The following is a 13,941-nucleotide window of genomic DNA, read 5'->3' as shown; positions in this document are numbered from 1 at the left end:
TCCCATGCACAATTTTGTTCGGCTCTGCGTTACAAAGAAGTCTGCAAATGTGACGTGAAGGCTGGCAACATCTGGGCATGCCTTCTTTTTATTCTAATTCATTTTTTAATTTATTATAATATATATATATATATATATATATATATATATATATATATATCCAAAAATACATTCCAACACATAATAATTTTCTCTTTGGTTTTATTGACCTCCCCTCCTGTTTTCCATGGTGTTTTTATTTTCTTCCCCTAGCTGCACCCTTGTCTTGTCTCTCTCATAACCACGACACAATAATCTCTAAGCCTGTCTGTTGCTCATAGTTCAAATCCTGCTCGGAAATTCATCACACTCATGGGCATAGCGGGGGGGCCCCAGCATCGAAAGTACTCAACTAACTGAGGTTCTGTCCACCCCCAACCAAAGCCTGTCCCCCTTTTGGGGTGGTATTTTTACCCATGACTTCTCCCCAAAAAATCCTGCTTATGCCCATGATCATACCATAATATTTCTTTAAATATTCCAAAAGGAGCTTCCACTTAAATATTCCAAACGGGGCTTCCATTCTACCACAAAACAATCATCAGGCTCTCTTATTTTTCTGTAAGCTTTGCCTACCCTCCATTCTTCTTTGGTGGGAACTTCTTCCTTCCAGCTTTGTGCATAAAGAATCCTAGCTGCTGTCATTAAAGGTAAAGGTAAAGGTACCCCTGCCCGTACAGGCCAGTCTTGACAGACTCTGGGGTTGTGCGCCCATCTCACTCAAGAGGCCGGGGGCCAGCGCTGTCCGGAGACACTTCCGGGTCACGTGGCCAGCGTGACATCGCTGCTCTGGCGAGCCAGAGCCACACACGGAAACGCCGTTTACCTTCCCACTAGTAAGCGGTCCCTAGTTATCTACTTGCACCCGGGAGTGCTTTCGAACTGCTAGGTTGGCAGGCGCTGGGACCGAGCAACGGGAGCGCACCCCGCCGCGGGGATTCGAACCGCCGACCTTTCGATCGGCAAGCCCTAGGCGCTGAGGCTTTTACCCACAGCGCCACCCACGTCCCATGGGTGGCATTACATACAGCTTAATCGTCTTTTTTGGGAATTCTGTTCCCATCGTCTGGGAATTCCATGCCTGGAGGTTTCGCTTAAAATAGCATCATAATTATCATCGTTAATAGGGTTCATTGCAGTCTGCAGATAGTAAAGTTAGACTTGGAAGACTGTATCTTCATGCTTGGGTGGATAACTTAAGGGGAGGCAAATAAAATAGTGCAAATAAAACAAGAGCATCACTGAGGATGCCACTGGCTGAATCCGACCTCTGCTGTCTCTGAACAAAAGACAGCTCTTCCCCTCATCCCAGACACGCTCCTCCAGCCTGAGAGGAGCAAAGCCAGCCAGTCAGATGCTCAAAGGGGAAGGCAAGGATGAAAGCAGCAGCGAATGCAACCACATCTGTCGCCTCCTAGGATCGGAGGTGGAGGCTGGGGCTGGATGGAGAAAGGACTTTCCTTTCCCTAGAGTCCACCTTAAATGTTGGTGGAGCTGAGCAAAATCTGGCTCTGGGTTTCCCTGTGGTGCCTGCAGTGAATTCTCCTCTCTCGGTACATGCAGCAGCCAAAACCAAAAAATCTTCCGCGCCCAAAGCAGCGGTGAGTAGATGCAAGATGGGGAAGCGTGGAGGACGATTTGCTTTAGCAGCAGCAACTAGGTCCGGACTCTGCCTGCTGGAAGGAAACTCTGTTTTTTATCAGATGTGCTTTATTGGACAGATGGACTCTTGTCAGTGACAGGATTCTGGGGAAAGTGCTGTACTTACAGTCATTGTAATAAAATGCATTCCAGTTAATACGTATGAAAAACAAAAGAAAATCTGAAGCTGTTGCAGCAGCCCACCCCCAAATCTCATCATTTCACTATGCTCTGAATCAAGCCACACTCCTGAAGTGTCAGTACTGGGGGTTGATGTTTTTCCTTTCCCATTGTGGGTGTGGGTGTTTAATTTCATTGCTGTACAGTACAATGAAGTGCAAAGCACTGAATTCCTTATCTCTCTGCAAGGTAGCTTCATTCTTACCATTTTACAGATGCCAAGGGTGGGGGCTGACTGCTGTTGCTCTGGTGGGTTTGACATGCACCCAGACTGTGTCTCAACATGCCCTTGTCCAGAGGGTATTTGGAAGGGGGCAAGCCAGCAGGTTAGTTTTTATTGCAAATAGAATCAAGGCTGAATTTGAAAATATTTTGAAATCGAGTTTTCATTTGTGTTTTTCTGCTTGTTGTGCAATCCCTTATTTTTTTTATACACCCTTATCTCACATCAGAGGGACGTGGGTGGTGATGTGGGTTAAACCACAGAGCCTAGGACTTGCCGATCAGAAGGTTGGCGGTTTGAATCCCCGTGACAGGGTGAGCTCCCATTGCTCGGTCCCTGCTCCTGCCAACCTAGCAGTTCGAAAGCACGTCAAAGTGCAAGTAGATAAATAGGTACCGCTCCGGCAGGAAGGTAAACGGCGTTTCCATGCGCTGCTCTGGTTCGCCAGAAGCGGCTTAGTCATGCTGGCCACATGACCCGGAAGCTGTCTGCGGACAAACGCCGGCTCCCTTGGGCAGTAAAGCGAGATGAGCGCCACAACCCCAGAGCCGTCCACGACTGGACCTAATAGTCAGGGGTCCCTTTACCTTTACCTCACATCACTATATCATAATCTGTGACAACCAGAAGAATCAGTCTTTGTTCCCTGGATAGACCTTTGTCCTGTTCTAACAGGAGGAACCCAACAGACAAATGGTGTGGCTGAAAAGCCAGACCTGGGGTTGGACTCACTCATAACTCTAGATGGAATATTATTAATAACACAAATCCTACTGTTGGACTCTAGCACACAACTTTAGCACACAACAAATGTTTTCAGAGAGCTGCTGGTGGCAAGGAGTGTGCCAATTCAGTCTCACTTGACCACTCTGCATTTGGGACAGAGTTCCCTGTTCCTGTGTGCGTACACTATTGCCAGTTGCAGCAACAGTGTCAAATATTAATCCTGTGGTGTACCACCTCTTGAATATTATATAATACTTAAACACCATGGCATGTCAAGTGCTGTACTGCAATTAGAATCAAGGTGCCCCAGTAGGGTATCTCTCAGAATTAGAAAATGATGCCTTTCACATTCAAAAGCTTCCAGTAAAAGGTAAAAGTAAAGGGACCCCTGACCATTAGGTCCAGTCATGGCCAACTCTGGGGTTGCGGCGCTCATCTCGCTTTATTGGCTGAGGGAGCCGGCGTACAGCTTCCGGGTCATGTGGCCAGCATGACTAAGCCGCTTCTGGCGAACCAGAGCAGCGCACGGAAATGCCATTTACCTTCCCACCGGAGCGGTACCTACGGTATTTATCTACTTGCACTTTGACGTGCTTTCAAACTGCTAGGTTGGCAGGAGCTGGGACCAGGCAATGGAAGCTCACCCCGTTGCGGGGATTCGAACCGCCGACCTTCTGATCATCAAGTCCTAGGCTCTGTGGTTTAACCCACAGCGCCACCCGCGTCCCCATAAAGCTTCCAGAGTTAACACTAAATACATTACTTCTGGTAAATGAGCCACCATACACAACATTAGAGGGCTATGAAAATTTGTTTTAGACTTATCTACCCATGTACTATCAGAAACCAAAGGGGAGCATTGGTTGTCAGGTATGAATTATTTCCCCCCTCAGCTCTCCTACCCCACTTAGATATATTCTGCTGATAGCTGAATTCTCTTTCCAGGATACAAAATAATGGAGAGCAAAAGGAAGGCAAGCAGCCTTACCCAGAAAGACCCCATAAGAACAGATCTTCAGGGGGCAGAGGAACACACACAGGGGAGAAATTTGGACAGCGGCAGTCAGGAAAGAGACTGCGAGAGCCAAGGCGAGCCGGGGAGGCAGCAGAGGAAAAACACAGCCCTTAGTAGGACGTTTGGTGTATCATCCCAGTGCAAGGAAGGCATTGAAAGGCTGAAGGATCTCCTGGCCCTGCAAAGACCCCTCGCGAGGCCCACCATCTGCAATGAGTGTGGCAGGGGCTTCAGCCACAGTTCGGACCTCGTCAGGCACCAGATCACCCACACAGGGGAGAAGCCCTACACCTGCGCTGTCTGCGGCAAAGGCTTCAGCCAGAACTCCAACCTGCTGACCCACCAGAGGATACACACAGGAGAGAAGCCCTACCAATGCAGGGACTGCAGCAAGCGCTTCAGCGAGAGCTCCAGCATCAGAGGACCCACACGGGAGAGAAGCCTTACGCGTGCGTGGAGTGCGGGAAGCGATTCAGCGTGAGCTCGAACCTAATCCGTCACCGGCGCACCCATACGGACGAGAGGCCTTATATCTGCGAGGAGTGCAGGGAGGGTTTCCGGAGGCACCAGAAACTGCACGTAGCTTAGCGTTTGGGGTAGGGGTGAGCTACAAAACCAAACCAAACCGCATACTGTGTAAAAGAGCAGGCCGATATGTAAAACTGAAACAGGTTTTTGTAGGGAATGTTCTCGTGCACATTTTCTAAACTCAGATCTGCCTGCAAAAAGAAAGTTAAAGTTGATCCTTCCAAGTTAATTTTCCCACCCATTGCTCTCCTGTACAGGTTTTAGGCTGCAATCCTATACACACCAAACCCAAGGCAACTTAGGTCTAAGAAGGCATGCGAGGAATTGCACTGTTGATGGGTTTAAGAAAAAATTGGGTGTCAGAAACACTTTACTATGACCATCTTGAAGTGAATCAGCAAAGCTGAAAAGCTTTAAATATACTTCCAAGTCAGGTTTTGAAACTAAACTTTGAAAAATCACTCACATTCCAAGTTTTGGCTCTAGTTTGGTTGTATATGGGATCAAAAGCACGTGAGGATTCTATATTTTGGGACTCAATAGCCTGGTTCTCATGCTGCGCTAGGACAAGCCAAACGCACACAGGATCCAGAAGAGATGGTAGCCAATTTACTCCTTTTTAAAAAATTATAATTTTCATTTTACAACAAACAAAAGCAAAACCTATTAAAAAGCAACTTACTGCATGTGTCATATTTCGACTCCCCTCCCCCTCTTTCTGCGGTTCCTTACATTTATAATATTTTTACTGCATTTCCAAATTAAACCTATTTATTATTTATCCCATATATTCAATATATGTTTTATATCACTGCACATTTTTACATTAATCCTGCTAATGTCTTAATCTGTTTACAATAGTCTTGTAAATATTCAATAAACAGTTTCCATTCTTTATTAAAAACTTTGTCCTCTTGATTTCTTATTCTTCTGTTAAACTTAGCCATTTCTGCATAATCTAGTATTTTCTGTCACCATTCCTCTTTTGTCAGGACATTTTCTTCTTTCCATCTTGGGGCAAATAGCATTCAAGGGGCCGTGGTTGCATACATAAATATTTTTTTTTGTATTGTTTTAGGTAACTTTCCTCTACTTCTGGTTGTGTAAAATTAAGTCAACTTCCACCCTTTGGCAGGTACATCAATAGGTGGTGGTGGAATTAATGCAGAGTACCACAACGTTCCTCACACTGCTTCCCCTGAAATATATGAGGCTTTTTTCCATATGATCCGGGATGCTGTGGTATGCACATCCTGTCAGTGGCACCCTTACATTATTTTAAATCCTGGAGTTACAGGGGTCCCCTCTTCAGACCACAAATGTGACATTATCTTTATTCAATGTATGGCAGGGTAAGCCAGTCCTCCTTTGCTTAATGGCCTTGGGCTTAAGTATCTGTAAACCCTACCCAATATATTTTGGCACCTGAGGCAAACCACTGTAATAAAACACAGTCCAACCATCTCGTCCTCTCAGGACAGGCACTCCTGTCTTCCACTGCCTCCTGCAGTTTGGTCAAACTCATGCTGGTAGCTTCGAGAACACTGTCCAACCATCTCGTCCTCTGCCATCCCCTTCTCCTTGTGCCCTCCATCTTTCCCAACATCAGGGTCTTTTCCAGGGAGTCTTCTCTTCTCATGAGGTGGCCAAAGTAGTGGAGCCTCAGCTTCAGGATCTGTCCTTCCAGTGAGCACTCAGGGCTGATTTCCTTCAGAATGGATAAGTTTGATCTTCTTGCAGTCCACGGGACTTTCAAGCGTCTCCTCCAGCACCATAATTCAAAAGCATCAATTCTTCGGTGATCAGCCTTCTTTATGGTCCAGCTCTCACTTCCATACATCACTGTGATGTATGTATGATGTATGGAGGGGTGGTCTTGAGCTCCAGGGCAGGGAATTTAAAATGCCTATATAAGGGCAGGCACACCTTGGTTTTGGGTCCTCCTCCTTTCCGGCGTGTGAGGGGAGCACTCTGTTGCAACAGATCAATAAAGATCAGGCTTACTAGCTGCTTTGCTTCTCAATGTTCTCTGCTTGGCCTCTGTTATTTTCTCTGACCAATAGGGAGCCCACGTAAGGACTCTTGGATACCCCATAAGGGAAAAGGGGCATATTTTGTTTACAACACCACAAAATGGCACACATGCCCCACCTCCCCACCAAGGAATAAGAGGAACAAAGATGGAATCACAGAATTGTAGAGTTGGAGGGGACGCCAGGGGTCATCCAGTCCACCCCCCTGCAATGATGCAGGAATCTCAGCTGAATAAATATCCACATCAAGATCTTGCCACGCGGGTGGGCTGGCCCTGGTCCTACTCTGAGGGTCTTCTGGTGGCACCTTCTGGGTGCATTGCCAAAGAAAAGGGTGTTGTTGTTTAGTGGTTTAGTCGTGTCCGAATCTTCGTGACTCCATGGACCAGAGCAAGCCAGGCACTCCTGTCTTCCACTGCCTCCTGCAGTTTGGTCAAACTCATGCTGGTAGCTTCGAGAACACTGTCCAACCATCTCGTCCTCTGCCATCCCCTTCTCCTTGTGCCCTCCATCTTTCCCAACATCAGGGTCTTTTCCAGGGAGTCTTCTCTTCTCATGAGGTGGCCAAAGTATTGGAGCCTCAGCTTCAGGATCTGTCCTTCCAGTGAGCACTCAGGGCTGATTTCCTTAAGAATGGATACGTTTGATCTTCTTGCAGTCCGTGGGACTCTCAAGACTCTCCTCCAGCACCATAATTCAAAAGCATCAATTCTTTGGCGACCAGCCTTCTTTATGGTCCAGCTCTCACTTCCACACATCACTGCTGGGAAAACCATAGCTTTAACTATACGGACCTTTGTTGGCAAGGTGATGTCTCTGCTTTTTAAGATGCTGTCTAGGTTTGTCATTGCTTTTCTCCCAAGAAGCAGGCGTCTTTTAATTTCCTGGCTGCTGTCACCATCTGCAGTGATCATGGAGCCCAAGAAAGTAAAATCACTGCCTCCATTTCTTCCCCTTCTATTTGCCAGGAGGTGATGGGACCAGTGGCCATGATCTTCGTTTTTTTGATGTTGAGCTTCAAACCATATTTTGCACTCTTCTCTTTCACCCTCATTAAAGGGTTCTTTAATTCCTCCTCACTTTCTACCATCAATGTTGTGTCATCTGCATATCTGAGGTTGATGATATTTCTTCCGGCACTCTTAATTCCGGCTAGGGATTCATCCAGCCCAGCCTTTCGCATGATGAATTCTGCATATAAGTTAACAGCTCTCAGCCAGCTGCTGACCTGCCCGTCCCTAACGGAGAAGAAACTCGCCCACCAACTTTTCCGACGGCATCTTTCACCCCTCAGGGTGCATCTATATAGACACCGCACTTTCCTTTTCAAGAAAGCATGCTGATTTACTAGGACAACACCGCCCCCCTCCCCATCTCTTAACCATAGAGCTAGCAATACCTCCCTCTTCCTAGCGATCACCAGGAAATACAGCAGCCGAGAGGAGGTGGAATAGGGGATTAAATCTAACTGGGACCTTCCTGTTCCCAGCAGCCCCCTGAGCTGAGCTGAGAGTTGAGCTGGAGTGCAATCGCTGCCGTGGCTCAGCCTCCTTTCTCTTGCCTAAGGTGGGGGTGGTGTCTGGAAAAATAAGAATAAATCAGAACGGGTTACCTTGCTTCCTTCATCTTCCCAGGGCAAGTGAGTTTGAACCGAGGGATCTGCGGGGGGTGGGGGGATGGGAGATACCGGGAAGTGGGGGGGAGATCATTGCATTGGCAAGATTTGCAAGCGGAATTGGCAAGATTTGCAAGGGGAGCATCGCCAGGCACGACCTCCCTCCCTCTGCAAACCGCATCCCGAGTGGGCAGCATTGCGCCCTTTTTTTCACTTTGCAAAATAATTTGCATGCTTATTATTGATCAGATTTCTTCCCTTCTTGCAACCCTTGTTGAGAGTTTCCTTGTTCTTCCCATTGCTCTCTCTTTCTCTCTCTCTCGTTCTCACGTCGGTGCAATCTCGAAATGGTTCCCTCTCTCCGGGGATGTGGCATCGCGGCTCAGATCTGCAGGATTTCGGGGTCCGGCTGGCCGCCGATTGCCCCCCCCCCCGTTCCTCCACCACCTGCTTGCTCGCCTCTGCCCCCAATGACATTGCTCGATCCCAAGATGGCCACCTCGGGCGAGACAGAAAGCTGTCATTTTCAAAGTTGCGGCTCCGGGGGTGCAGCGAAGCATCGCTGCGGGGCATCAAGTTAGAGGTTTCCGGGGCTGAGTAAGGCGGCCGTGGGGATGGGTCTTTATCTTCCTGAGCGGTGCAAAATGGGGAGTGGGGGTTTGGAGTACGGGAAGGTGCTGTTGGCTGGTTTTTAACTTTAGAAGACACTATTTAAAGCTCTAAGTATTGCGGCTAACAGATTTATTGTGGCATGAGCGCAACAGCCACGTGATTGCTCTTTGTATTTGTTTGTGTGTGTGCAAGGAGCTTACATGGCCGTTCCTCTGTAATATGTTGTTATAAGGATGGTGCTGTGGGTTAAACCACAGAGCCTAGGAATTCCAGATCAGAAGGTCGGCGGTTCGAATCCCTGCGACCGGGTGAGCTCCCGTTGCTCGGTCCCTGCTCCTGCCAACCTAGCAGTTCGAAAGCACGTCAAAGTGCAAGTAGATAAATAGGTACCGCTCCGGCGGGAAGGTAAACGGCATTTCCGTGCACTGCTCTGGTTCGCCAGAAGCGGCTTAGTCATGCTGGCCACATGACCCGGAAGCTGTACGCCGGCTCCCTCAGCCAATAAAGCGAGATGAGCACCGCAACCCCAGAGTCGGCCACGACTGGACCTAATGGTGAGGGGTCCCTTTACCCTTTATAAGGATGGTTAGGCATTAGTGGCCTGATTTTCATTTTTATTGTTACTAAGTCCGCATGTGCAACAAGCTTATTATTATTTCATTTTCATTGTCACTAGGTCCCCATGTGCAACAAGCTACAAGCTTCTCCTCCTCCTCCTTCTCCTCCTCCTTCTTTGTCTTCTTCTCATCATCATCTTTTGCCCTCATCTCCACACCCCCCCCGATGTTCTTCTGGTTGACCGGATTCATATTGTGGGAGGCTTACAGTTGGCAGCATTTTTTAGAAAAGGAATATGCTCACCAGTAGCTTGATTACATGGCTGCAATCCCATGCAGTTTCTTGGCAGTGAATCCTGCCAAATGCAATTGGTCTTAATCCATCGATTCAGCGGTTAAAGTTGCCTATGGATAGAGCAATAACTCTGAAGCACAGAGTTCCTGAAGCAGGAACATAACTCCGTGGGAGAGCATATGCTCTTGTGTGCAGAAGGTTCCTGCTTCAGTCTGGGACAATTAAAAGAGAAGTGGGCGAGGGGGAGAAGCAGGTTTTGGGGGGAGACCTCTGTTTCAGAGCCTGGAGAGCTGATGAAAGTCAGGGCAGGAAATAATAGGTTAAATGTAAGAGGAGCCCTGCTGGATCAGCATAGAGGGCTTCTGCCGCTTAGGGGATGAGGCCTTGACTTCATAGCAGAGCACCTGTTTTGTGTGCACAATCAATCCCTGGCATCTGCAGGTAGGGTTGGGAGAGAAGTCTGCCTAAAACTTTGTAGAGCCGCTGCCAACCAGTGTAGGCAGCATTGGGCTAGATGGGCCGGTGAATGATGGGTGCAATTTATCTGGTATTTTATTTGAATGGTTCCTTTTGGTTCCTCCCTTGTTAAATAATAAAAGTGGAACAGCAATTAAGGTTTAAGTTGTATACTGGTCCTCCCCTGTATCTTTTCAGGAAATGCTGGGCTGGTAGCACTGAACACTGTTTCGGGGGCCCTGCACTACAATTCCCATCTTCCCTGACTGTTGGCTATACCGGCTGGGGCTGATGGGAGTTGGAATCCAACATCCGTGGAGGGACACAGGTTCTACACCGCTGCGGTAGTTTCAGAACAAAGTAGCTGATTCCCCATCTCGTGAGATGCTAGGAGGCGTTCTCACGTTCCCAGTGAAAGGATGAGATTCAAATCACTGGTAACTGGAGTGCTTTTGCTCTGTGCTCTGTGGTCAAGGCATAGTTTGATTTGGGAATACCCCTGGAACATATTTTCAAGGTTGGGGCTCAAACCCTGAAACGTGTTGAGGCACTACAAAAAGAGTGTTGCTTAACGCGTGCAGAGTGCATTTTGGTCACCGCTGAGCAGGGTGGGCTTTACAGGGCAGGGCTTTTAGATCAGAGCGTGCCATTTTGTGAAGCCTTGGCACTTTTCGGTGTAGAGGTTGAGTCCTCCCAAGTGGAGGTCATAGATTAGCAGAGCTAGATAGGCCTCGCTCTACCAGCATGGCTCCCACCAGAAGACGAGAGAGCATGGCTTGTTAGTCAGAGGAGAGGCTGAGCGATCTCAAGCGGTAGACAATTATGTTCCCTTTCACCCAGTACTGCTTGTTTGTGAACATCTGTTACCAACTCCAGAAATGCTTGATTCTTCCTCTGATTTCAACTCTCTCATTCCCCCCATAGCAGTAACATTCTGGCTTGGAGGGGGAAAAGCTCTTTGAGATGGACTGTGAAGACCCAGGTCATCTGGAGATCCACAGCTCAGATGATGGCGGGATTGTACGGAGAGTCTACGTAGGTGAGATGCTTGGCTCAGTTGCACATCCTTGTGTAGATCCTATTATTATTACAACATTTTTATTACGCCCTGGTCTAAACCACTGAGCCTAGGGCTTGCCGATCGGAAGGTCGGCAGTTCGAATCCCTGTGACGGGGTGAGCTCCCGTTGCTCGGTCCCTGCTCCTGCTAACCTAGCAGTTTGAAAGCATGTCAAAGTAGATAAATAGGTACCGCTCCAGCGGGAAGGTAAACTTGAACTTGAAATGTAGAATAGGGTCATGGGCAAACACACTAGCTATCATTTTGGTGTTTCGCATGCAGACAGGACAACCACTGGCAAGTTTAAACCAAACCAGCTTTTCTTGGCCACTTAGGGAAAATCGTAGGAATGGTGCAATAAAACTATGCCAAATGGGAGAAATTATACAAACTATCATAATAAATGTGGGTTGCACCATTAGCTTTTTCATAACACTTGCATGGCCTCGGTCCTGTATACCTGAAGGAGTGTCTCCACCCCCATCGTTCAGCCCGGACACTGAGATCCAGCGCTGAGGGCCTTCTGGTGGTTACCTCACTGCGAGAAGTGAGGTTACAGGGAACCAGGCAGAGGGCCTTCTCAGTAGTGGCACCTGCCCCGTGGAATGCCCTCCCATCAGATGTGAAGGAAATAAATAACTATCTGACTTTTAGAAGACAGCCCTATTTAGGGAAGTTTTTAATGTCTGACGCTGTATTGTTTTTAATATTCAGTTGGAAGCCGCCCAGAGTGGCTGGAGAAACCCAGCCAGATGGGCGGGGTATAAATATTATTATTATTATTATTATTATTATTATTATTATTATTATTTGTATTAGTATTATGGAGCAGGTGTGTGGCTGTTTTTAAACTCAGCCCTGGTGGGTTCCCCATTTTTGAAAGCCTCAAACTTAAAGACCCGTTCTTCTGACTTCTGGGGATCAGCCTGTGGGTCTTGGTGCATTGCTCCTGTGGCTGATCTATGTGGCTCTTTTTCCCTACAGCTGACAAAGGTGAAGATGATCTGGAGCACGAGACCATCCAATCCGGCATTCAGCATGGACAGTCCAACTGGAAGGCAAATTCCCAGCAGGAAGGACCAGCAGTGGACCGGCAGGGGAGCCCTCTAGCCCCTGACAGCTATGGCGAGGGCGAGGGGGCGGTTGCCGCTGCAGTGGTCTCGCGCTCCACCAAGCAGCGCCCCTTCATCTGCAACGAGTGCGGCAAGAGCTTCAGCCACTGGTCGAAGCTGCTGCGGCACCAGCGCACGCACACCGGCGAGCGGCCCAGCACCTGCACCGACTGCGGCAAGAGCTTCTCGCAGAACTCGCACCTGGTGCAGCACCGGCGCACGCACACCGGCGAAAAACCCTACGTCTGCCGGGACTGCGGCAAGAGCTTCAGCTGGAGCTCCAACCTCATCCAGCACCAGCGCATACACACGGGAGAGCGCCCTTACACGTGCGGGGACTGCGGGCGCAGCTTCACCCAAAGCAAGAACCTGGCCAAGCACCGGAGGACGCACACGGGTGCCCGGCCCTTCCGCTGCCCCGAGTGCGGGCGGGGCTTTGCGCACACGGCCGGCCTGGTCAAACACCAGCGCCTGCGCCACGACACGGACTCCCCCATCGGACACCCTTGCCCGGAATGCGGGCAGCGCTTCCGGGCACCTTCCGAGGTGGAGCGCCACCGCGTGGCTCACCATGGCGTCGCCCCCTCGGAGCCCTTCATTTGCGTGGAGTGCGGAGAGTGCTTCACCAAGAGAACCACGCTCATCCGCCACAAGAGAGTGCACAAGCCCATCTTTGTGCGTTGAGGTTTTTCGTTCCCCCCTGCGGGAGAGGAATTCCAAACGTCGATGCCCAGGCTTGCGGCCTGAAGACTACAGGTTGGGGTCCGAGGTGACTCTGGACTGCAACCTGGGTGTCGCTTGACCAGGTCAAAGGCCCTGATGGGGCCAACGTGCAAAATCCACTGGGTGGTGACGAGGAGGAGGAGGAGGAGGAGGGAAGAAGAGAAGACAGCGCTCAGAGCTTTGACTTCAGGCCCTTGTCGGGAGAGAGACTGGTTGCATCCCAGATCTCGAACTGCCTGTGGGGCAGAATGAAAGCGGAGCACAAACTCACCTGCTGAGAATCTACAGGCCCTGGACCCTCCTCCTGTACATACAATGTGTGTTGGGGGGGGCATTCTTTAGTTAGAAGCCATAATAGAAGACCTTCAAGGGGAGGGAGGGGGAAGAGATCCAGTCAGCAAGTCTCCCTGAGACTTGGATGGAAGAAAGAATTCAGACGAGGAAGCATCTCGCAGCAGAACTGTGTTGCCTCAGGGAAGGAGCATGGACCATTGGGGCAGGGGAGATTGGACGGCGGTTGAGGAGGGGACAGGGAGATTGAACAAAACCTTGTGAAATAAAAGTTTTGTGTATCTCCTGATCTCAAAGTGCCAAACTCGTTCTTTCTTTCAGAAGTTTGCGATCGAACAAGGGCAGTTCGAGAGACAAAGGTAGGCAATGTGGCGGAATGGGAAGATGGACCAAATTCTGAACAGGAGATGAACGGCACTGATAAAAAGGCCACTCACTGGGAGGTTGTGGTGGCTGATGGGCTGTACAGAAGAAGAAGAAAAGGAGACACTATGGACTAGAAGATGCTTAAGCCCAACAAGAGAACATAGCAAGTCTTTTTTGCAGTGCAGGGTACAAACTGGGCATCTGGGGCAGAACATAGTTCATTTTAAAGCTGTTCCTTGTGTTTATGGCTATGGATGCTAGTTATGCAAAAGACAGTTTTCATAGATAGGTCTTGATCTTCCCAGCCTCCTCATGTTCCTCTCCTGATAAATACTTTGCATACCCACAGCTCTCCACCTATCACTATGTTACTACAAGCATACTTTATCAACTACAGTCAAGCAAAAGCTACAGAGGATAGACCTCTACAATAGTAGTAACAGTATTATCTGGCCTATAAGTGAGTTCTT

General features: G+C 48.9%; 2 protein-coding genes across 6 annotated transcripts; both read left to right on the top strand.

Moving 5' to 3' along the window:
- The first annotated feature begins 1,267 nt into the window (after positions 1-1,267).
- On the top strand, positions 1,268-4,305 carry LOC114586332 (uncharacterized). The gene is made up of 2 exons (XM_028709649.2): positions 1,268-2,186; positions 3,755-4,305. The coding sequence occupies exons 1-2, from the start codon at positions 2,144-2,146 to the stop codon at positions 4,303-4,305; spliced, it is 594 nt and encodes a 197-aa protein (XP_028565482.2). The 5' UTR covers positions 1,268-2,143.
- A 3,259-nt stretch (positions 4,306-7,564) lies between these two features.
- LOC114586340 (uncharacterized) lies at positions 7,565-13,394 on the top strand. 5 transcript variants are annotated; one of them, XM_028709689.2, is made up of 4 exons: positions 7,565-8,024; positions 10,119-10,357; positions 10,845-10,959; positions 11,964-13,394. In XM_028709689.2, exons 3-4 carry the CDS (start codon positions 10,884-10,886, stop codon positions 12,773-12,775), a joined length of 888 nt encoding a protein of 295 aa, XP_028565522.2. In that variant the 5' UTR covers positions 7,565-8,024; positions 10,119-10,357; positions 10,845-10,883; the 3' UTR covers positions 12,776-13,394. The 5 variants fall into 5 exon arrangements, with proteins under 5 accessions (XP_028565522.2, XP_028565541.2, XP_028565513.2 ...); XM_028709708.2 differs by lacking the exon at positions 10,119-10,357 and having other exon boundaries at positions 7,565-7,951; XM_028709680.2 differs by lacking the exon at positions 10,119-10,357 and having other exon boundaries at positions 7,565-8,020.
- The last annotated feature ends 547 nt before the right edge of the window (positions 13,395-13,941 follow it).

Source organism: Podarcis muralis, chromosome 2 (genome assembly GCF_964188315.1).
Source record: "Podarcis muralis chromosome 2, rPodMur119.hap1.1, whole genome shotgun sequence".
In the NCBI taxonomy this organism is placed as follows: Eukaryota; Metazoa; Chordata; class Lepidosauria; order Squamata; family Lacertidae; genus Podarcis; species Podarcis muralis.
This window is presented reverse-complemented; position numbering and strand designations above follow the sequence as displayed.

What these genes read in the sequence shown, in the direction of transcription:
- LOC114586332 (XM_028709649.2), top strand. Translation starts at nt 2,144, where the DNA reads ATGCCCTTGTCCAGAGGGTATTTGGAAGGGGGCAAGCCAGCAG. An exon ending in GGAAGGGGGCAAGCCAGCAG is followed by an intron (nt 2,187 to 3,754) that starts GTTAGTTTTTAT and finishes TTCTCTTTCCAG; the next exon opens with GATACAAAATAATGGAGAGC.
- LOC114586340 (XM_028709708.2), top strand. Translation starts at nt 10,884, where the DNA reads ATGGACTGTGAAGACCCAGGTCATCTGGAGATCCACAGCTCAGATGAT. An exon ending in TGTACGGAGAGTCTACGTAG is followed by an intron (nt 10,960 to 11,963) that starts GTGAGATGCTTG and finishes TTTTCCCTACAG; the next exon opens with CTGACAAAGGTGAAGATGAT.